The sequence below is a fragment of the Rhea americana genome, unplaced genomic scaffold, assembly GCF_003343005.1.
Source record: "Rhea americana isolate MKP2758 unplaced genomic scaffold, rheAme1 scaffold_32, whole genome shotgun sequence".
In the NCBI taxonomy this organism is placed as follows: domain Eukaryota; kingdom Metazoa; phylum Chordata; class Aves; order Rheiformes; family Rheidae; genus Rhea; species Rhea americana.
Genome location: NW_028186446.1, coordinates 6646226 through 6671885, shown reverse-complemented (window position 1 = coordinate 6671885; position 25660 = coordinate 6646226). Strand labels below are relative to the sequence as shown.

Sequence of the window (25660 nt, the reverse complement as noted above, 5' to 3'; positions counted from 1 at the left end):
AAAGAACATCTGCATGCATATAAAAACATATGGTGTCTTCACACTGAAAAGCAGGATTTCTCATTCCCTAAAATAGTCATCTTTGATTTTAGGTAGCTCTTTTGTTCATAGGTACATAAATCTCCATGCTCAAATACAAATTAAATCAACATCTTCCTAATATTATAATGTGTATGAAGAATATCAGGAGCACAACAAAAAAAAAAAAAAAAAAAGAAAGAAAGAAAAAAGAAAAAGAAAGAAAAGAAAAGAAAAATCAGAGGCACAAGATACCATGAAAACATCCAATTAAAAACTGAGGTAAGAGTGAGAGACTATCAACAAAAAAAATAATTTTTGACAATCTCCTGTAAGAAGAGGTCAGGAACAAAACCAAATCTATTTATCTTTTAAATAGAATAATAAAAAAAAAATCAAGTGATTACTTCTTTAATCTCACCTGCCTGCATCTGTCTCCTTGAAGATGCCATCCTGGTTCGGACACAGTTCACAACTAGGTGTGACACCACATTTGCATGCATCACAGAACCAAGGTTCAGTGGAATTTTCTGAAGCTGAGCTCATAATAGAATCACTCTCTCCATCAACACCATAGCAGCCTAAATACATGAAAAATGAAAAAAAAAACAATGTAAGGAAATACAATAGTCAAAGTACATATTTTTCAGCCACTGCTAACTTTAAGACACAAATGCAAAAATCTTTGAACACAATCTTGCATCCACTTGCAAAAAAGTCAGTACCTTATAGCATAAACAGACATTCACATCAAAGGGTTTTTTTGAAGCACAGATTTTTTTTTAATCTCTAATCATATACTGTCACATCATCAAACCAATGGCAAGAATTTTGAACTAGTAACAAAACCTGAATCAAGCTTAATCATGCTGCTAACTAACAGTAAAATAAAACTAATTCATAAATACAATTAAAAGTCATAAGAACAATTGTGGATTTAGCTTACAGCACAATTACTTGTTTTCTTAATAGATTCTTCATAACAAGATCTGACTTATTGTAAAGAATACAGAAYGGTAAAGGATACAGTTTTTCAGGCTGTCAGAATTTTGTAAAGAAAAAAATAAAACTCTATTTTCTCTATTCCTATACTCTATTTTCCTCTATTTTCTAGGTCATATTTAAAATGCAAATTTAGAACAAATTAATAAAAGAAAATCTAAATTAAATAATTAACTGTAAATTAATGAAGAGGATGAGAAAGTAATATTTATATTACTATTTTATATCCAAGCTCTAGCATGCATAAATAAACAATCATTATTTGTATTTTATCCTACAAATGAAAGCATAGTGCTCTTTCTCAAAAAGTGATCATCTTAAAGGAGAAAAGAAGGGCAATTAAAAAGGGAATTAAAAATAAGTACGGCAGCTAGGTTACATTATACCACTYACATTCCAATTCAAGTTTTCAAAAATAGCAAGTTTTCACCTGGGGGAGTTTTAAATAGGATCTATCAGTGGAAACAGAGTTAATCACAGAAGAGCTGAGGTTAGAATGGACCTCTGGATACCCTTCGGTTCAAGCTCCCTGCTCAAGCAGGGTCACCTACAGCATAGTGCCCAGGACCATGTTCAGACAGCTTTTGAGTATCTCTAAGGATGGAGACTCCACAACCTCTCTGGGCAACCTGTTCCTGTATTCCACCACCCTCAGAGCAAAGTAGTATTTTCTTTCTGTTCAGAGAGAATTTCTTGTRTTTCCGTTTGTGCCCACTCCTTGTTTTCCTGTCACTAATATCGCTGAGAAAAATTCAGCCCTATCCTCTTTACAGATATTTATACACATTGATAATATCCTCCAAGCCTTCTTTTCTCCAGGCTAAACAGTCCCAGCCCTCTTAGCCTCTCCTCATAGGCAAGATGCTGCAGTTCCTCCATCATTTTTGCAGCACTTCACTGGACTCACTCCAGTGATTTCATGTCCTTCTTGCACTGGGGAGCCAGCACTGGACACAGTACGCCAGATGTGGCCTCATTAATACTGAATTTTATAGGGAAAGATCACCTYCCTTGGATCTGCTGRCAACGTTCTTCCTAATGCTGCCCAAGATATCGTTGGGTGCCCATGACTTTCACATCTCTAACCAGTTCTTATTGTGCCTTGCTGTGTTTTCCAACCTGCAAAAATCAGAATGATCAAACTCCTCCATGAAGACTAGGGCCTCCAAATGTGAGGCTTCTTCCAGCTGTCTGAAGAAACTCTCATCTATTTCTTCTACCTGATCAGGTAGTTTACAGTGGATACCGACTACAATGTCACCCATGTTGGTCTGCCTACTAATCCTGACCCAAAAGCCTTCAGCTGGCTCACCACATGCTCTGGACAGTTTCATGTGTTCTAAGTGCTCTCTCACATAAAGGGCAGCTTGCCCCCTTCCCCTTACCGGCCTGTCCTTCCTAAAAGRTCTGTGGACATCCACTGCATCATCCCAGTCATGTGAGCTACCCCACCAGCCTCTAAGATCCCAATGAGATCCTCGCCCTATAACTGCACACAGATTTCTGGTTCCTCCTATTTGCTCCCCATGCTGTGTGCATTAGTATACAGGCACTTCAGAGGCACCCTGGCATGCCGATCTCCTAGAAAGGCCATGAGAGCTTTACCAGCAACATGGTCCCATATGCACTTCCTTATATATAGACTTGGAACCATTCCCTGTTTTGTTGATTAAGAGATCCCTCTCATGTACATCACCAAAGGTCCTTTAGCTAGCCACCCCACCCACTACTTCCTTCCTTGATTCTTGGTTCTTCCAAACTATCCGTTGCATAAGAACATATGATTAAAAGAGCCTACAAAGACTGAAACTCAAGCACAAATAGAACCGAAAGCATTTTTTTTTCCAGTTAAAAAATGTATTTCAAATTGAATGCAATGGCTAAGAATAATTTTAAAATTCCAATAAAATACTGGCTCAGAGAAGTCACATAGATATTTATTATCCAATAAGATCCTATATACTATAYGCCACTCTCCTCTCCCCCAGAGCGGCAGCTCTAGTGTTTATGTGGAGCTACTCATCTTCCCATCCAACCTGTGCAACAAATTTACTTTCAGTTGAATCAACGTTCTGATCCAAAATTCAACACGATTTCAAATCCAAATTACAATATGGTTTCATAAATACTAGCACCAAGCAAAAATCTATGTTTACCATGGGTCAGACTGTAGATACAGGAGCATTTACTGGTTCCTCTTGGATTTTTCCTATCTTTCTCCTTCTCCCCACCCTGAAAATGAATGTCTGTTATTTTCATAAAAGTCGATCATGCTGGCAGTACCCAATCCACCCATTCCTTTTTCCCCAGAGACAGTTAACTTTACAAGGACCTTGAGTTGCATTCAGCATGCAACTTAACTAACAGAGAATATACAGACAAAGAAAACTATTTAAATGTTTCAGTAACTGTTGGACTAAGCTGAAGAGAGTTACTGTAATTTCAAAACTGGGAGTCTAAAGTATAATTTGAATTGTGTAGTTGGTGGTAGTCTTTGGACACCGTTTTCCTTAAAAATAATACACTTCATCGTCATTCTCATTTTTAGCTGGTTTGAAGTTACAACTAAGCTCAATCATTCAGCTTCTCATTTCTTCTTTGGTATACTTCTTTGGCATATTCAATATATTCTTTATGATTTATGCCTAGGCATGCTTAATCATTTTTAAAGTGATTTAGAAGCCTGTTACTTAAATCTTACACAAGAACAAGAGTAGGATAATTACTACTATAAATGAAAAAGGAAAAATATTCAGGCTTATCACTATAAAACCGCATTTGCTATATGCCACATTTACCTGTTGTTTAGCAGGAGGAAATATGATTTCAATGACAAACAAGGCTTAAACATTGTACAGACTTTTACTAAAGGATTAAATTCAGCTATTTTTCAAATATAATGACCAAGTCAACGTTTTTGCTTGCAGAGCAGTTAAATTATTGAATTGTGCAATTAAATAACAGCATAATTTGTTAGTTTGGCTCATTACCCAATGACTGGAATAAAATAGCAGTAGCACTCTAACTCCTCTTGCGAGGGAAACAGAGCTCTGCATAATAGACTAAAACTAAATTCAGGAAATAAACAGTAACACCATGGGAACTGTTTAAAAAATATGGTCTTCCATTATAGCACAAGGGTCATCAATAAGGATTAAAATAAAAAGCCAAAATATATTTATTTCTATAAGAAAAGTATGCTAGCAAAGAACAAATAAAGTTCACAATAGAGTCACAATCAGCTTCATTATACATCTGAATTATGATATAGCTCCTACATTAAGCTATCTCCTTTTCATTCATACTGTGGTACTGCTTTAAGTAGCATTTGAAAAATGCATTGTTCTAATAACACAACCTTGAATAAATGCCAGTAGTTACTTTTAAGCAATTACATTAATGYAGAAGCACACAGCTGATTAATTTCTTAGAATCAACGAATAATTAAGCTTTTTAAAATGCCTACAGACAATCCTTAACATACTAAAATTTTCCTAAATGTAGTTTTATTACAAATTACCTAACAGTGTTGGAGCAGTAATACTGTCATCAATCCATATGGCAAAATAAAATCAGTTTCTTTCAAACATTGACGCTTCTTGAATGATCAAATGGTATTAGATTTGTTTTTCTAACTTAATTACCATCAATCTACTAAATTTAAAATGGTTACWTCTCAATCTTACCTGTATTCTGAAATACTTGCCTAATTGTACTTATCAGTCATTTCCCTATAAATATGTTACCTACTTTCCAGAAAATTACAGATATATATCTGTAGTAATTATTTCCATCAGTATCATGTGGGTTGGTACCAAGCATTGTTTTTGTAACAGTATAATTCTAGGTCATTCTGTCATGCACGATAAACACAAACTTGTCAGGGTTTACAATATATAAAAATATATAATTTTAATATATATATGTATAACATATACTATATATATTTATAAAGAAATCTATTTTCCTAATGTAGATAGAAGTCTTAATGACAGCTTTAAAAAAATTAAGATCTGTAACAGACACAAGAAAGTGTCCACTCTTTTCCCTTAGCAAAAGCTGCACTCCATAATGTTACAATCAGTAAAAAGGCTGCCCACTAACTGGAGAAAATACACTGGGTTATCATTTATCATTGCTGATAAACACACCAAAAGAATCTTGCTCACAAACACAGTGGAAGTAGACAAATACTAACCTACAAGAATCCAGCCATTGACTAGTATGTGCTGGCAAATAAAGCTACATAGGCAAAGATAAAAACCAAGACTGTTCCCCGGGCTTATTATTCTGTACCTATAATCTCTTCTTTGCTATGAAGCCACATAAACAACATAAACACTGTGTTCAGTAGTAGCTTTTTTTAAGTACATACATCAGATCATAATCTTTAGGCACAAATAGAAAATGTCTATGTGCAATGTTTCAGAGTATACTTTTTCAATTATTTTTGACAGAGTACTAGCATGAACCAATTTGAACATATTCCAGAATAATTCTGAACCCTTTGTACAGGAGAGTTTTTATTTTCCAGGAGAAGTTGGCACTAATGTATATAAAATAATGAAGTGCATAATATTTAAACTCAGCTTTGTAAACAGAAGTTCTTAATAAGTAATTAGATAACACACCAAAAATAATTTCTACCCAAGTGATGGGGCCCAACAGTATTAGTTCAAACTTGATTTGATGACACTTAAGAAAATGAAAAACCAAGTCCTAAAGCCACTTGTTGAGATGTATTTTTTGTTGAACATATGCAACTGTTTTAATCCACAATTTTCCTCATTTTTGCTGTGAAGGAGTGTCTGTTGCTTTGGGGTTAAGTGATAACAGACAACAAAGAGATCAAATTCTATTGATCTAATATGCATGTAGCCAACACAAATCTCTTGAGCAGTTGCATACACAAAATAGCTGTAAAGCTTCAATTTATAAGTGACATAAATCTTGTATGTGGTTTTCACACCAAAATCAACAGATATATGAAGGTCATTAAATTCTTTAAGATGACTAGCAGTGACAATTCTTTTCAGGCTAAAAATATATACAAGAGCAAAGAATTATCAGTGCATCAATTTTTAAAGAATAAAATTTTCATGATTCCAAAGAAGCCAAATAACTTGGAACAAAAATTAACAGATGATAAAATACATTTGTCCTCATTAAAAGAATCACAGATAAGAAAATGATGATGTCATTTGACATTAAGCATTAAGAGGCCAGATGTGTAGAGTTAACAAACAGCTGTGATGTTCATTAAAAAAAAAAAAAAGAGAGAGAGAGAGAGAGAAATAATAAAACACTTCTTCCAACTGGGATACTAACATACTAACTCTGCAGCCTATATGCAGGAGTTCAACACTGTTTCAATACCTTGTGGAACAAAACTATCTCTCAAAACCCTACAGTTGTCCAAGAAATGACAATTTACTGTTTTGGTTATTGGCTTACAATTATAACAATTTGACTTACAATTATARTAATTAAAAACCTTGCAATGCTGAGGAATGCTACTCACCTAGTGTTTGAAGAACTAACATTTTACATTTCATAATCTAGAACAGGGGTTGGGGGAATTTTTTCTACTGCAAGACTGTAATTGAATTTTAGTGTATCAAAACCAAACCTACAGGACAAAAGGCACTTTATAAAAAAAAAAACACTAAATATTCTTGTGTTTAAATCTGTCTGAAAACTTACGATATAGAGACCAAGAGTAAAGAGTTTTTAAGAACAGTTGCACTTTCATACTTTTACCAAAGTAATATTATCTTATCTACAGCAGACAATTGTCTTTTTAAATACTTAATTTTAGGATCCTAAAAGTCAAGTTGAGGACAATAGAGGTTCACTTATTACTGTCTGTCTTATTTTCCAATGTGTTATTAACAAAGATTTAAAAAGCATTAGTTTTATGATGCTTTAAAATGCATAGACATGCAAACATGAAGCTGCTTCTTGATAAATCATTCCATCCTGGTATTAAACAATTAACCTGATGAGCAAGATAAAGTTGTTCTATCAGACTTTCCTGTATGAATTGTTGGAAATGGTGGGTTTTGGAGCAGAAAGCAATATAATAGCTCCCTACAAGTGCTTCTTCCAAGCAACATCCGGAGGCAATCTTCTAGAATTTCCCAAAACACCATTGTTGTTCAGAGGAGCTGATCAACTAAAGGATCAAAACGACGTCAACAGAGGGAAGGACGAGAGGCACACATCATAGCTGATGCAACATTTCAGTTATTAGGGTTACTGCACCTCATCAAGTCATCAGCATGTCAGTATTTAGCATCAAGTCATCAATCTATCATTTTGATTTAAAATTATGTTGAGGAAAACCAGCTTTTAAACACTTTGCTTAAAACGCATGCTGTCTTTCCTTAATGTTCATCAAATTCTGAATTCTGAATCTTCAGAATATCCCCAAAAGCCTCTTTTCAATTACAGTGTTCACAAAACCCTTATGTTTGTGTATTCTTGGATAACTATATCACAACTCCATGTCTGCCATATCCTTGAATACTTCAACTCTTACATTAAATGATTAAACCACATTAGTCTAATGTTAGCCCATGAATTTAAACACATGAAAGTCAAGAAGTTTAACATTTACTCTTCCTCACATTGCATCTACATAACTGTCTATTGAACGTATGCAATTTTTACACAGAAAACTAACTTTCTATTCCCTAATTTTAAAACCATTGTACTCTATCAATAGCTTATTTTTTATGCAATTGTCATTAAAAAAGATCGCAAACACTTAAAAATGCTGTTATTAAAGCAACTGTTCTGAAATTTATACCATTGAGGGAAACAAAAAGAGAGMTCTCATTCTTGCCCTGGCTGTGTCTGTTCCTCCCTCTGCCTGGAAAAAGAATCTTTTGCAAGTCAGAGATAACATCTGCATATGCTGACCACATCTACATATGTTCTGAAACATCACCTTTTTATAGAGATCATGAAAACACAAACAGTAAATCATATATTTGTAAAAAGGAATGCTGTGAGATGGCAACATTTAAAATAAGATATATTCAATCTTTAATTAGGTCAAAAGGTCAGAATAAAGACATTAATCAATTCATGCATCATAAATTCAGAACAATATTCTTGTTTAATATAACAGAGAATAGTAAAATATATGATTTCACAAAATAAATTTGTACATTAGATAGCAGCAGACCTGAGTAAGCTGCAAAATTAAAATGCAAATACTAATGTTCTACTATACTCTAAAGCATCCTGAGACTACACTCATGTTTTTAGCATGTAACTTTTATTCCCTGCCATAAAGATCACAGCAAAGAAAGAAACAAATAGAAAAGCTGGAGAAGAAACTGCTGGAAAAAGTGCAACGTTAGTTCTAATTTAATTCACAGAAACTAAACCAATAGTAATAGCTGGCAAGCATACTACCTACATCACATGCTATGATACGCACCAGACATTTTCTTTGGACACACTGCAATCAATATGTCAGAAAAACTAACACCACAGTTGGGGCTACCCTACTGTTACAAGATCTTACTATAGAAATGTTTTTCCAAAAGGACAGATTAGTGCCTAAAGATTTTTTTTATATATAAAAATAAATGAGAATTATCTCCACACAGCATTAAATATTCTGAAGAATAACTATACTGTTAAAAATTTAATAAGAAAGATTTTTCCCTAGAACTATGAAAAAAATTTTATACTTTCGTCCTTTTTGTTAAAAAAAAAAAATCACAGAATCAAACTAAAGCTTCAAAGGACACAAATTCTTAAACAAAACTTTGTGCTGCAAGCAATTATTTAAACTCATAATGAAAAAAGTTTCATGTTAAAAATGTTAAAAATACCTATCATCATAAAATATCAAAGTACTTAAAATACAGTAAGCGAACTGTTCGTTTAATTAAAAGATTATAAACAAAATTATTTTTATATACAAACTTGTTTACTTTAATCAGTGAAATGTGCAGATAAAATGTCAAGGAAACTTCTAAATCCAGGGCACTTACCATAGATTTGAAGTTTAGCTTGTTGCAGAGGAAACTTGCATTTTTATCACAATCAGCAATCACTTATACCTACTCAGTTTACTTTATTTTCCTAAGACTTCACCTAGTCAAACAAGACTTCACAAATGCTTTAGATATGCTGCTCATTAGGTATCGTTACTAACATAAATCACAGACAACCAAACTTTTAATCATAAATGTGACAAGTTAACCGATAAAATCCTTACTTATTTAGCTTGTATGGACTACAGAACTTACCAAAACAAACTAGCAATTTAAACCCTCTGAATTAATCTATTTTATTTTTGTTGCAACAACAACAAAAGGTATATACACACTATACTCTTTATACCAATGGGACCAATGTTACTGCCTGTAACAGTTTAAAAACAAGAACGATGACAATCATTTTTAGATAGATTTTTAACTAGTAAAATACAAGTGACTTTTGAACTACAGAACTATCATCCTGCTACACAAAGGCAATTATCATCTTACCTTTGAAGAGACAAAAGTTTAGTAAACTAAACAAAATGAAGAAGTGAACRTTTTTGGATTTTTTTAAAAGCACTTTTCTGGAATAAACAACAAATTTGCCATTGTTTTATCCTAAAACAGCAAAAGAGAATATTTTTTCTAACACATTTTCATTCTGCACTTGAACATAAACCCACCATACCTAACTGTACAATCATTAAATATCTGTTACAGAAGGATTTTTAGGGAGCGCTACGATTTTAGGGCATATACGTATTTATTGTATATAAAACTTGAGGAATATCAAATATCTAACCAATGCCAACAGCACTTAGAGAGTGWTTYACCTCATTATAACTTAGGCATCTGACCAGCTGAATCGCTCTCTAAGCTCCACTGACTGTACTGATTAGCTCTCCAACGACTGTACTAGGAGTTTAGACTTCTGGTGTAGATGTTGACACTAAATATTAAGCATCTGAACATGAAGTTGAATTCCACCCTCACTTCTAGAGAATTGTACTCAACTCTGTTTTCTAATTGGTATTAAGTAAAGAACTACATTACAGCTCAAAGCATAAAAGATACTGTTTTGAAACCATTTTCAGTCTTGTATCAGAAAACAGAAGTGCAGTAGGGGATTCAGAAAAGCAGGTTCCATTTCCTACATAAACAAACAAATGTCTATTCTGTTGAAAAACTCTATAAATGTTTTTGACATGGTAAGAATTAAAATATCTTTAATGCTTTTTAAGAACGAAAGTCTGCTCTCTTTTCATTTCAATGATTTAAATAGTCTATCTCATTTTCCTGGGATATCTTATAAAAAAAAAAGTGAAGAACTAAGAAGGTATAGGATAGCAAAAGGCTAAACAAAGGAAAGCTTATTAGTCTAGAATATACAGGTTTGGTTTTGTAAGTCTAAGTACAAGAACATGTATGTCCCTGTGCATTAGTATCTATTTTCCATCCTCAAGAGAAACAAACAATATAGCCTCACCTTTCATGCAAAGCTGTTAAAATTCCATATGCTCATGTCAGAATTATTCTGGAAATACTCCTTCAAAAAATGTGAAAACTTGTCTACAAAAAGAGGATCACACTTTTTCTCCTCTCTTCAGATTATTTTAACCTTATTGATCAGCCAGCAGATACAAAACCATTAAAATTATAGCAAACAGACTACTATTTCAGACCAGTATTGTGCTGGTTACTTAAAGCTCTACTTACCTTTATAATCCTTCCTTTTGTGTCCTTTCCTGCTTTGCRTAACAAAAAGACCTCCTATATTTATAATATTACATAGGGTAGACTTCCAGCAATTAGCAAACTAACAATTTGAGTATTTTTGATACTTTAAAATTTCCCCCTTTCAAATTATTAATGAAAACTATGAAAAAATCCAAGACAAGATGTTGTTACATATAACTAGCAGCCACAGCCAATTCATTTTCCTTCTCTATATCCTCTCTCGACTCTTTGCAGTAATAAAAATACACATTCAAAAAAATTTTTTTAATAAAGACTTCCTATTGTCAAAATCCTAAATCCTAGCTATGCAATCAAATTTGCATCTGAAACAGGTAAGATAAAAATATAATTAGCATGATATCCCCAATCCCTGACAATACTATCTATAGTTCTAATATTTGCAATCTGGGACTCATTCTCTAAGTGTCTGTAGACATGTCCCACACTTGCTTATATTTGCTTTGCTAAAGTAGCGGTGTATGTTTCACTGCTAGAATTCATGCAGTGTTAAAAATATATATATGCATATATTACCCGCCAGAGTTTAAAGGCTTCAATTGTTTGATCAAGAAAGCAAAGTACAATTTTAATTCACTCAAAGCATGTTTTCCTTCCACAGTAATAATATATGGATTGTATTACCTTCATGCACTGTTATTCCACAGTTGTCACACTGGATTATTTCATCAGCATCTTCACTGTTATCTCCAAGACAAACGCAACAGATCAGAATATGGTCCATTTTCTGGGAACTCCAATTTTGAGACTTCTCAAGGATCAATGAGTCCTAACATTGAAAAATAAACACATGTAGATTATGCTAGGAAGCTCAATTTTATTTAAAACAAATAAAAGAGATGAGATATTTGCTCAATTTTGAAGGAAAAACAAAGATGGAGAATTATTTTCACAAGAACAAAAGATTCATATACACACACACACACACACACACACACACACACACACACTTCATTTTTTTTTTTATTTTGAAAACATACAAGCACTTGATCTACAAGCATAGAAACAGGGAGAAAAGGCAGATACAATCTGATCTCCATACAGCTACAGATCTATTAAGTTCTAAAAGCCAGCAAAGGACCTTATTTCCTTGGACATCATCACACATTAAAGCACCAATACTGTGCCTGCACACCCTAAGCAGATAAATATTATCATGAATGTTTACAGAAGCAGGTACTCATTCTTAAAGATCTTAAATTCTTACTCTGAAAGTTCTTCAGTCTCTACGGATTATAATTTATAATATCTTCTCTAATATCTCCAATAGTATCTCTAGTATCTCCAATACAGAAAGTCTCCACAGAAAAAAAATTGTGATTGTTAACAAAGCCTTTTTGTAATATAGGTTTAACGGATCAAAGCTTTTTCCTTTTTCCTTGTTCCATTTTCCATCTTCTTTGTTCAATTTTTAAATCAAGATAGAGGAAAAAATATCTCTCCCATCGAAAGTTGGTGTCACTTGCTTCACCTCATAGTAAAAAAAGGTGACTTATTACCGTAACGTTTTGCCTTAGAAAAGCTCAGAGATGTGTTTCTAGCAGTTAGGAAAGGCTTCTGAATCTTCCATTTAAATAAATTAGGAAAATATGAGCTGCAAAAAATAAATCATCTAGAGCTAAAAATGAAAGCTTATATAATCATTTATATGGTCATGCTTGCTTCACTGATTGTGAAAAGGACAGGATTCCCCCCTGCGAGATTCAGATTAACGAGCATTTCTTCCAATATTCTCCTCTTGGACAAGGCTGCAAAGCACTTTGTGGCAAGCAAGCAACTTGCACACTTTTTCAGAAATACTGCAGCCTGTTATATACAAATTTTTTTATTCACATTACAGACAGAAAYGCGTTAGTAGACATTCCCTAACACTGGCAGATTAGCTGCACAATGCCACAGGCCTGTCAGACATCTTACAACTCAAAAAAACTCTACAGAAAAGCCAGCTTTCTACAACAAAACCTTCAATGGTTATTTTACTTCACTAGGGAGAGTTTAAAACAAATTTGCTATCTCTACTGTTAATATAAACAAAAAATATAAAAGATAAAAAAATCTTTTATAAGATAAAACTTATCTTCTAGTTATTTTAAATGAGCAGAACTGTACTGTAAGATGAACACTGAAATAACATTAGCTGTTTACGTGTCAAGAATACACGCAAAATTAAGTAAAAGAAAAGAATCAACCAGTGATGGAAGGGCACCAGATTTTGATCTAATGTTAGGGTCCATGACCATTATGGTTTACCTAATACAAAGACAACTTAAGAGCTATAGGTCAGACATGGAGCAGCAGAATAATTTTATTTTCTGCACAGACCTGGTATGACCCAGACCATATATGCTGCTCCCCCTGTTCACTCCACGTAAGCACCTAGAAAGTCCTATCCCCAAAGCTGCTCCTTGATAAAACAAAAACAGACCAAAAAAGAAAGAAATGGAGAAATAAAGGATTGGAAAAATACAGGCTAAGGACATGACTACATGTTCAGAGTTAATTACCTGAACACTCTTTTATGCAGTAATTATGCATTAATTGGGCTGCTGAAACAGGCTTAATTTTCCAAGTCAATGGAAATTAGGTACATACTCAAGAATATAATCAAGGCTGGCATCTCCATCCCTGAGATAGGAAACAACTCAGGAAAAAACCTGCCTATCTGAGAACAATGATCTGAAGTTCTGACCATCAATGTCCATAGAGAACTTTCAGCTCCTGAGCCAAAAAGGTATCAGTAAAGACACTAGCATTTCAGAGCTAGAGACACAGGAACCTGACCAAGATGAGAAAGCAAGATTTTCTCCTTCCAAAGTGAATGATGAAAGATGAAAGCCATTCTACAGCTTACTGCCAAGTCAGTTGTGTGACAACAGGACAACATTTGGCTTCAGTAGACTGCAAATGACAAATGTACTTAAAACATTTACTTGGTCCCAACCAAAGTGGTACTTAAAATACGTAATAATCCACAATTGCAAACATCAACATCCATACTAATTTAAAGACAGCAAATGCCTGCATAAAAGTAAAAAACACCCAGAATTATGCATTTTTTCCTCAATCACAATCATTAGTAATTAAAGCTAGACTGCTTATATTTGCAACCATATGTATATAAAATATGCAATGAACTATACACAGGGACCTTTGATTCTTCCAAATACTCTGTTCAACTCCCTGCTACTTCAAACATCAAAATAAAGATGAAATTGAAACAGGAGAAGTTTAAAATAGTGTTATTCTAGGAGCATTTATTGAAACCTCAATTTTAGGTTAACATTGCAATTRTTTACTGAAAATTCAGGGTAGATTTTATAGCAATTATTTTTATCTTGTTCAAAATTTTGCAACTATGATATACAAAGTCAACCATCCTGACAAGCTAACATCTTAGTTTTTCCACAGGAACAGCCTTTAAGGCAACAGTAATTGTGCATGAAAAAAATTTACATTGTTAGGCACTTAACATATCATTTTCACATTCTGCAATTAGAAGTTATTTAATGTAATAACAATAGCCCACAAATGCTTTTCAGTACTGTAAGAAGTTACTGTGTTTGTGTGCATTATAAGCAAAAACAGCACAAATTATCATGATTATCCTAGTYGATCCTAATCCAGTGTGCAATACCTCTTTATTTAGAATTCCTCTATCAGGGAACTTAGTGTTCAGTCTTTGAGTTAGTTGCAAAAAAGGACTAGGATAAAGAATAACCTATCATTTCATCAATTTTATGAACATGTCACAGACACCTCTAAGCAATATTTAGCCTAAACAGACCTAAACCTCTCACTGATGCATGTTAATTTGTGTAATGGACCTCCTCTTTGCATTAGAACCAATCCAAACCCCACTAAAGCCAAGAAAAGTCTCTCTATTGACTTTAGTAGCATTAGATTGTCCAAGCAAGTTTATTTAAGCTGCAGTGCCTGTTTTGCACAATTTGCTGCTTTGTCTATTCCTCAAAATCCTGTAAAAAGAATTCCAGTCAATCAGCTTAGCTTGTCAGATTAACAGAATAGCACTGGAGAGTAGTTTCCATTTCTCAACAGACATATTATAGAAAGTTGGTTGCACTACCTCATTACTCTTGCTTTGTGAAAGAGCCAGGCTATCATTAGTCAGTTCTTCATCATCTGCATTATTCCTGTTAAGAACTTTACTCTTCTTCTTCTTGGATCCTCCATCACTAGCTGTGCTGCTATTATCTTCTTCGTTACCTTCCTCATCATTGTCATCCTCATCACTTCCACTCCCATCATCTTCATCATCCTCATTCTCTCCATCACTTCCCTCTTTTCGTAGCGTATTTTTTCCTTTTCTCTTCTCAGCAGTAGGTCGCCAGTCATTATCATCTTCACTATCATAATCATCCATATCATTTAGTTCTTCCATTGATACAAAATCCAGCAAAGGTCGGTTCCTGCGCAAATTCCATTTTTTGGGTTCATTTGTTTGCTCATCAGTCACAGCATCAGGTTCAGCTGCTTTCTCTTTCTCCTTCTTCTTTTTTGGCTTCTCTTCTTCTTCTTCCTGATCTTTCTTTTCAGTTTTAATTACCTCCTTGTCTGCTGTTGGCACCTCTTCTTCAATGGAACTTTTTGGCTGTTGCTCTTCTACTTTCTCTTCTGCTGGTTCCTCCTCCAAGATATTTTCTTCTGATTCAGTACAGGAACCTTCACCACTGTCCTTTGAAGCATCTTCACTCCCATGACCACTTCCTTCAGAATCTGTTGAGCATATGAAAATTTAAAAAAAAGTTCCGACACAAATGTACCCCCAAAAAATAAACTCTGCTGAAGCAAGTTGTTAAACAAAAGAATGATGAATGTTCCTCCCTCATAAGGTACTTCACCTATTTTTTTCAGTTGATGTCCAAATACTGCTATTTTGAGTGATATGCTGAGACTCTGTTAAATATGAGCACATTTTAAGATGGTAAAAAAAAGATGGTAGAATTTATTAAATTAACATTAAATGTTCCTTTGAACTGCAGCTCATATTAACAATAGGTAGTAGTACAGAATAGATAAGATTTCCATGTGAAGTCACATTTTAGAGAATGAACACTCCTGTTCTGAATTTCTGAAAGTATTTTCTAAATATTCAGAATTTGAAAATAAAATAGCTAGCCAATACAAAACTAAAAACTACAAAATTAAGAGTTTACATGGCAAGTACTAACAATAATGTAGCTAATCATATACCCTCAGTTCGTTAGAGGCTTTTTTTGATTGTTTTTTAATTGTAAATATTATTACACTTATTAATGTCACAAGAGCTATGCCTCATTCAATGCTGAAGCTGGAAACTACGTATAAATTCTAACCTTGTACCACCTAGATGGTATTATTCTATGTGCAGTCATTATTTCCATCAGTTAACAAAGTCCATTCTGTACAACAGATATGGAAGAATGGATTCCTATGTTAAAAAAAAAAAAAAGTGGCTTGTACTAAAAACTACATGTAAAAGTTATTGAAGAATTGAACTACGTAGAATTTTATAAAATCTTCCACCTTTAATGTCTCTCAACTTCTATTCTCCCACCACTTTTCATTTACATTATTAGTTTTAATGAAGAAAGAAATTTTTAGAAACTAAGAAGAAAAAGTACAAAGCTGCTTCATCCAATATAGGGATCAATGAGGCAACAGCCACAATTTTCAAGTTCTTCAGAGCCATCAACAGCTTCTCAATGCATTTTCAGGTGTTGTTAAATGTAACTAGAGAAGAAACACGTTAAGACTTTAGAAGTAAAAAATTGTTAATCATTTTACTTACCAGCCAAAAGAAATAATGCTCAGTATTACCTTAGCAAGAGAGGATTTCTGTGTGCATGCATCTCTGTGTAAAGCCAAGTAAACCAATAGCAGGGCCAGTGTGCTTCTCATGCCAGCAAAAGAACATGCTGTGCATTTTATATGCACCATTTATTTTAGCTCCACAGAAACAGTCTATGGCTAACTAGTAATTCAGTTTTTATCTGGACTTACTAGTCAATTTTGTTCTTTATATGTATACTTGTATGTGGAAGTAGAAAGTATTTGATGAAGCGATTATGTAATTACCAACAAAAACTTTCTTTTTAAAAAAGTAGTACTACTGCTGACTGCAACACTACTGTCCCTTACTATTACCAGGCGAATGATAGACTCTTTGCAAGCTTATAAAGATTCAAAGATTCATGCAAATGTTCTACCCTTTAGTGAGCCAGGAAAGAAAATGAAAATGCTGTTACCAAAGTTATAGTGCAGTCTTCTGCTCAAAGAGTAATTAACTAACTCTCCTACACCTGCCAGCCTTACTGGTAGCAATGGTCTTAAAAGCTTAATTAACTGAAGTTTTAAATAAAAGAATATTCTTCAGGCATATCTAAGATTATTTTTTTTTTTTAATAGCAAAAAATTGCAACCTAGCAAATGATTTATATAACAACTTTTTTTGGATACCTATTTGCCAGCTCACAGATACTTTACAAGGATCTCTTAAAATTAGACTCCTGTAGTCGCCATGCACATTATAAAATAGATGTCAAATACATGTTTAATAGCACGATGTATTTATATCCTATTTCACACTTTTTTTGCAATTAAGTACTGAGAATATTAAAWGTAATAATGATTTTGAATATATACCCCTAGAATTTGAAATAAAATATATAGTAACATTGTATATGTACCAGATTCTGTATCTCTGAAATTTTTAATTAAACAAAATATATTAAGTTTAGTATCCACAGTATTAAACATCCAAACAATGTTAAATCTGCGCTATAATGCCAGTGTAAACTACATACCTCAGTATGAATAAGTTAGCATATTGCTTCGTGTGCTAAAATTAACGGTATTTTTAAGTTGTCTTATTATATTTTGTTTTTTACACCTCCATTACAATGCCATGACAACAACTTCAATTTCTGGATGCTTTAATTGTGCTATTCCATGTCTAAATACACATAGACTTTTTGTAAATTTAAACTTCACTTCAGCTTTCACTGGATCTCAGTTTGAAAGTAGTTTCAGCTCCAATAGCATTCTAAGGTACCTACAGTGACTTCGTAAATCAAAATACATTGTAGCACTGAGAATACTCTCCAGCTGCTTTATGCCATGCAACTAATATAAATYCGGGAATAAACCTCAGCTTCATGCACTGTTCTCCTTCAAACTCTCTTTGCCTTCACCTTTTACTCGCACATTGTTTTCTTTCTGCTCAAATTTCTTTGTATGCGTGTGCACACCAGAGATACCTACACTAAGGGATATCCCTCTTCTCTCTGAATACATCCACTATGATAGGTACTTTCCTAGAAAGAGCTATTTAGTGATAACAGCTATTTTTGCAGCTGTTCTGTGAGATGCACTTTCAGTTTGGAAGAGGCTGTAGTATATAATTTTCTCCATCAATAGAAWTTCCTAAAGAATGGTTCTTTCAAATTGACAACCATATCCTGTTGTTCCCTACAGGAGAGAAGTCAAGCTACTCTCAGAGAAGGATGGGGCCAGCTACGCTGTTATATATTAAAGAACACAGAGCTCCGTTGAGAACAAGTATCAGAGATCAGTTGTGAGAAAGACATCATTTATCACAGTGCAGCTTGTAGCTTCAGTTCTACTGGGCACAACAGCAGGTGGCAGCCAACTCCAAAGAGGGTAATTCTGTGAGGAAGCCGCCGAGACCAAACATGCTCCAGCAGTAACTGAAGGAAAAATGGGATTAAGATAAACAGAAATGGACTGTTAATCTGCACATCAGCTATTTTCAAATATATGCTATGCACAAGACTGCAGTGGAAAGTTATTACATCACTGATATCACTACCACAGTAAAAAAAAAAAGCTCTCAGCTTTTCCAAAGACCATTTTAAAAGTAACTTTAAACTCAGCATCCTATGAATTTGTACATTCTCAGAAAAAGCAGGTATATGGAGAGTAGCGCTACACTGCTTAAGTACCTGGCCACCCACAGGCTGCTTCTTACTGCCAGGGCACAGCTTATCAAGCACTTTCATTGCTCATTTTTAATAAAAGTTTGAAAGATAATCTAATTAAAAGACTAACACCACACACTCAATTTGAGGTTTGGTTATAGAAACAAAGCCTAACCAACAGCAGGTAGCAGAACAGAAGTGCCTGGTACTCATTTGGGAAAGTTCTTTTTTGCAGTATTTGTATCCTCTCTGGTTAAATAAGCAAGCTAGGTTTTTTCTGGAGGTGATAGCAGCCCAGCTACCATCACTCTGTTTAGAGGTCCTTCCACATCCGTTTCCCAAACACAAGGTGGACACAAATCTTGTACATGTGAAATCACCTCGATGTCTCTACTAGAATACTACATAAAGCCTCCCCACCCCTGCAACCCAAAGCTGCCTGAATCCTAAAAAAACAGCGAAGGTGGAAAGGGCTTCATGAAGTGCTTTGGTGACAGCAGCCCACACCATAAAACTTCTGTACAAGAACCGGTCCAGAGGTCACAGAAACTCCTTTACACATGTGCTATAGAGAGCACAGGTAAAAGAAGTTGTACTTCCTACACTTCTGATCTAGAAATAGCAAATGATTTAAAACTTGAGATTTAAAATAACCTGAAGTCTCCAGTTTTATTAAGCAGATAAAAAAAAAAAAAAAGGCAGAGAAGTTTAAATTAAACATGAAAAATATAAACTTCCAATTTGCCAACGGCAGTATTCTAGGACTGCTAAATTCCTATTGGCTTTTGTTTGCTAGTCTGAAGTCAGAGAGCTCCATTACACTAAGATCAATTAACCCCCAGCTATACTGAAAACAAGAACGGAAATGGCTTAATATTTCACTTTTGACTGTAACTTCAAATAAGAGAGTCCAGCAATCAATTACATTTATGACACTGGTTTTCTATCCTAGTTTTTAGGCTATGATGGTATGATTACCTAAGTATTTAACACTAGGAGGCTACTGACAATTTAATATTGGTAACATTAACAAAAATTTGTCACTGCCCAAAGCGTTAACATAGTTAAGAACATGTAGCACAAAACTGGAAGAGATTAAGAAATTACTGCACTAAGAGAAAATTATTTTTCATATAATATTTGTGAACAAAGTATCTAAGCTTTGCTATTAATTACAGATGTAAATTGGGCAGACCAGGAAATGAAACTATGATTACAAACCCATAATTACACTTGTTTCCGATATTATAATAAGTATATAGTGTAACCGAAAAAAAAGGACGGAAGACACAGGAACATAAATAAAAATTACTTAGTACTCTGTGTGGCAGCACTCTCACTTCTACACTAACAGTAATTAAATCACACAGCATTACAGTAGATGTCTACTCAAGTCTGAAAAGTGCTCAACATCGTAAGGTGCCAATCTTGACTGGAGTCRCTAAGAATTGCCTTTATTTACAGTGCTGTAATACAGATGGAATTGTTATCACTACCTCCTAAATTTGTTTGACATTTCCCAGTTTCAGATACTGTCTTCAACTGTTTATAATGTATCAAATTTCATTCATTTGGGATGAAACATTTTCATGCTACGTGATTTCCTTTAGCAAAGTTGCAGTGTTAAATAATCCATAAAGCTGAATTCCAAACCAAATAATTCTACCTTTCTTGAAAGTGAAGCTAGAAAAAAACATGAATTATTTAATATTGAACTAGAACACATTTTTTCCCAAACATACCTCGAGGTTTCATGTCATGTAGAAGGGAGCTGAGATCTGGGAAAGGCTTGAGTATGTGTCTGCGACATGCTTTGAGCATAAATATTCACCCAAATTTGATCAAGTTTAGTCTCTGAGCCACTGTAATGAGCTCAAGAATGACTTGAAAGATCTCATCCTCACCAAGCATGCCTAGTCTTTCAGAAGTGACCAGCTTGTAGATGACCTCTCTATAGAGAACTAATGGAGCTAGTAAAGCTCAGGAGAACCTTCTCCGGCAGCAGAAAATGCACAAGAGATGGACAGACACACAGACGGGGAAACAGGAGAGAAAGTAGTAAAGCAGGAGGCTATGAAAATCCTGTTGTCCCAAAACTGACTGACACTGAACCAACAAGCCAGGGTTCTGTAAGGAACAGATTAGTAAGAAGAGGCATAAAGACTCACAGTAGGGAGAAAAATGAAAATAATGTGGTTCCAACTCAAAATCCACCCTGCTCACATACTGTAATGAAAGCCTAGACTTCTGTTACAGTATTCCTCTGCTGTCAATAAACATATGGAAGAACAGAAAGCTCACTGTTTCCGAAGACAACATAGGCTGAAGTCACCAGTCAGCTGCTCCAAAGCGCCAGTAAGCGGAGTGGCATCTGAACATAAAAAGGTCTCGCTCACATGGACGAGGATAACCCAACAGAGCATAATGTCTGCATTTCTCATTTCCTCAAAGAGGAAAAAGGCTCTTGGTAATTCCACTCAGAAAAACTACATATTAGGGTTACAAAATCAAATTATCAAATGACTAGGAATTAATAATTAAGTGAATGTTTTACACAATCTTAGTTATTCAGTATTTTCCTCTTACCTTCACTGTCTATTGAATCATCTTACACTTTCTGTTGCATAAAATTTAAGTTCTTCCTCAAAAACAAAACTACTAGTTTCTTCACCAACATTTCAGTAGTGCCCCTTACTATGGTATGGTATTTTGGTGCTTCAGAAACATTATTTTATATCACAATATTCTGCACAGAAAGTAACAGCAGAACCTCCACTTCATTGACATAAAACAGACTACAGAAAGATAAAGATATGTGCAACTTTTTATTTCTAGATCAAGTTACCTGTTTTGTTTTCAGAATATCTAACATATGCACTTATATCAGTAATTTGGTATGTTTTAAACTGAGCTCCTACTGATCAGCAATAGTAATGTAAAATATTTAAGTCAAGCTCCATGCTCAATACCAAAAAATCACTTACAAATGCCTCTAAAAAATTACATTAAGGATATTCGTAGCAGAAGCAGTGGCAGAATCCAGTCCTTCAAGGCAGCATTCAACTATATTCAACTATTCCAAGCTACGCTGCTGCAAACAGCTATTAAGATTTCACTCCTTAAATTCACACATAATCCAATCCTTGCTCAAGGACCATACTAAATTTTTCTGCATCATTTCAATTTTAGTATATGAGCTGCCAAAAAAGACTGTCTTTAGTGATCAGAGATAAGAAAATACTGGGAATACTGGGAATTACTGTACAACTACATGCCAAGTTCTTACATCAGTACCTCTCGAGCTGTGCTCATTAAATTATATTTAAAAAAGCAAAACTTCAAATAACTGATCTTTATTGTGAATCATATGATTAAAAAGTTTCAGTTCAGAACATCAGAGTACTATCATTTTCAGACATATATTTGCACGCCCTGACTCCTAAGTGGGTTAGCTTTTTTAAAAAATAGATCTCATACTAAGATTATATATGACACTAAGAAAAAAAAAATAAGATCTTTGTAAGAAAATAGAAATAAATAGTACTTTAAAATATAGCATTTCCATATTCTACTATGTAGAAACAGTGACAGATAAGCTATAAAAAACTACTTCATTCAACATAAAATAATAAACAAAATTCAACATTAAAATAAAAGGCAATAGGCCTGAAAACTAGTTACAGTCAGAAAATTTACAAGTGCATAACAGTTATAAAATCAATTCCCCTAAACAGACATTGAAACAAATGAGATCTTTAAAGGAAAAAAAGGCAATAATTGCCTACTGGCGTAAGCTAATCCAAAAGAAAAGGAACTAAGTACACTACAAATAAAGGATACATCTAGCAAGGCACCAGGAYTCTGTGTACAGAAAATTCAGAGAAAAAAAAAAGCTTCCTAGAAGTAGTTAGTGACAACTTCTCAAATCTGTACTGCATCACATATTCCCAGAAATCTGACAGAACAATGAACATGCATAACAGTTTGGATGTTCAGCATTCAGTCCTGCTGAACTTTCACAGTATCATCTATTATTGCATATTTACCACCACAAAACTAGAGATGGATGCAATACAATCAACAGAGTAAACCACTCCAGAATTCTTTTAATTCAGTATTTAAACTCATTTAATCTCTTACTTTCAAATTTGCGTTGGTTTTTAATTTAAAAATTACTACTTTTATGTGCAGTTGTGTATCAAATAAATACACATTGCAGAGCTGTTGAATTACTATACTTACAGGACCTTTCTGAGTACATGAGTAAATTAATGATCACTTTCAAGACAAAAAGACTGCTTCTTCCTTCTATCACATTTAGTATTTTTCTTTGTGAGTTGTGCAAAAAAAATCCCAGTGCAAAACAAATATCAAATACTAATAYAGGCTATGATTTGCAACAGACTGTACACAGACAGACCTCCACAGTCATTGAAAAAAAGAAGAAAAAAACAAAACCAACCCTGACTGTCTTAAAAATTACATAGTACTCTTTTGGATGGTTGAATCTCATAGTGAGCAAAAGGAGAATCTCCTCTCTATCAATTCACAATCCAGATTTTGTCTAGTAAGGTGTATACATGTGTATATGTGTACACAGACATTTATATATGTATACCCACACATAACTTTGAAATGAAAAAATATATATATAATTAATGTAAGTATGTTCATTTCAACGTCTTTCACTTCACTATTTCTGTCTAAATCTGAATGGACTATGTACAACCAAATTTAAGGCCATACCAGACCAGCTTCATTCAAACCAGCATAGATGTTCCATCTCAAATATCCTGCAATTATCTAGTACGACACATGAGAAATGGCATTTCTTAATTTTCTTTCAATTTACGAGGTTATATGTTCACAAACTTTCCTTCCCTCAACCTCTCTGAACCCTCACAACTCTTCTCTGTCAAATTAAAGAAATCCTTTCAATAAATTGCAAAATATCAAACTCTGATGCTGTTTCAAACTGTTTTCACTAAATCTTAAATTTTATTAAACAGAACATTCATTTCTCCTACAAGTGATGGAGACATAGCTCTGAAATGCCAGAACAAAGCTATGAACACAGAAAAGTAATCAAAAAATTTTTTTAAAAGTAGGAGTTGGTTTCTCTGTATCATATAATTGTTTCAATTCAGTRTTGCTTTTTTAGGTGAAATCCCATTCAAGTTCCTCAACATGAAATACTCTCAGGAAGGATACTGTCCCCCTATGTGTAAAAGTCAAAGAGGATATTAATTAGAAAGCAATCGTGCATTCTGACACAGCTTATAATATATTGCATTGGATTATGTGTCCATCTCCTATATTCCATTTGCAATTCTTCTCTTAAAATCTTGCCTTTATTACTGTTCAGAATAGGGAGTTCTTCTCTGAGAACTAAAAAAAACCCTATTTCCTGTTATAACAATCTCTCTCTCTCTCTCTCTCTCTCTCTCAAAAAAAAAAGCAAAAGTGTTATTTAAAAGAAAGAATCAACCTCCCCCCAAAACATGATGAACAATGTAAACAAAACTACCCCACTACAACCTTAGCAACTATTAAGAATATATCAGCTTTATTCTCATAAGTCACTGTAACCTGCTTCTAACAGACCAACCAAGGAGAACATGTCTAAGATTGGGAAAAAAAAAGGAAGGAGAATTAGAGCATATCTTAGACCTGGAGAAATGATCATTAAACATTTTCAAGTTCATTAAAATGAAGAGCTTGCCAAAAGTAAAAATAGACATCTTTAAACAGACAGAATATTTTTAAAGCTTACATTCACATGAAAACATCAACCTTTATCCTCAGTACCAAAATAACAAGGAAGTTATTTGAGAAGCTGTCATAATGCTTCTGTTACATCTTATACACAGTGCATCCCTCCATTTATTTTCCTGAACATATACCACAGAACATCTAGCGTGCAGTTTATTTACAAACATGGTCCTGTCTCCTTTTTTCTCCCTCCAATACATCTGAATTTATTCATAACATTTTAGTGTCTTGTTTAAGTTTCTGTAGATGTTCACTGCAGATATAGGAATCTGCATGCATAGAAAAGACTGCAGAACAGAAATACTTTAAAGCAAGGACTTTCTTCTAGTATGAGATGTGTTCATCCTTTCGTGCAATTATCTGAGTGGATACCTTGAGTTTGACTGCTGCAAAAATAAGAAAGAGCCTGAACAGATTATCTTTGTTCTTAAGATTTTCACTCACTTAGTGGATTTAACCTTGAGAAACTGGACAACTTCTTAAGTCCACAATAATTACTATCATGAGTTACTCAAAACAAAATGACTTCAGGACATTAATACTAATAAATATTTCAAAAAATATCTTTATAGCTAAGACACATAGCACAGAAGGTACTTAAGTGTTCCTGCCAAAACTTGTTTGACCAAATGTCTGCTTTCAAAGCATCTACTGGATAATTATCAGTTTTCTGAAAATTTAGAGAAAATTTCAATTGTACTTGAAGTATCATACGGATGTTTTATCTAATCAGTTGTTTCATTGTTCCAGTATAAGAATTTCCATTTACCCACTTCAGGCGGCTCCAAGCTTTACTACTACACTGTCTCCCATTTGATATTAAATGGGCAACCAGAAAACAAACTTTCTTAATAAAAATAAGAACGAGGTAGTTCTGAACTGAGGAGATGAGGAAGCATATTTACCTGAAGCATCTCCAACCTTAAAATCACTGTCATCAGAGCTATCATAATCTAAAGCTTCCAGCAGCGAAGCTGCCAAAGGCTTCACTTGCCTCCTCTTCGAGCTCCGGTCCACTGCAGGAAGAAAAGCAGAGTACGGTTATTACGTGCTATGAGGAGACCCACCATCGGTACGTGTAAAGGCAWTAAAACTAAACGCAGAGCGGCGGGGCGCCCCCCCTCAGCACTCGGCGGGCACACGAGGAGCACAGCCGGGCCGGACCAGGAACAG

The 25660-nt window shown here is 34.2% G+C and overlaps 1 protein-coding gene across 1 annotated transcript in view; it reads right to left on the bottom strand.

Moving 5' to 3' along the window:
- The window catches only part of PHF14 (PHD finger protein 14), a 155596-nt gene that overhangs the window by 108728 nt on the left and 21208 nt on the right, over positions 1-25660 (bottom strand). Inside the window, exons 2-5 of the mRNA XM_085310574.1 lie at positions 25393-25530; positions 14863-15512; positions 11403-11547; positions 440-599 (exon numbers count right to left, since the gene is read on the bottom strand). Coding sequence (XP_085166700.1) covers positions 440-599; positions 11403-11547; positions 14863-15512; positions 25393-25530 — 1093 coding nt within the window. The remainder of the gene's footprint in view (positions 1-439; positions 600-11402; positions 11548-14862; positions 15513-25392; positions 25531-25660) is intronic.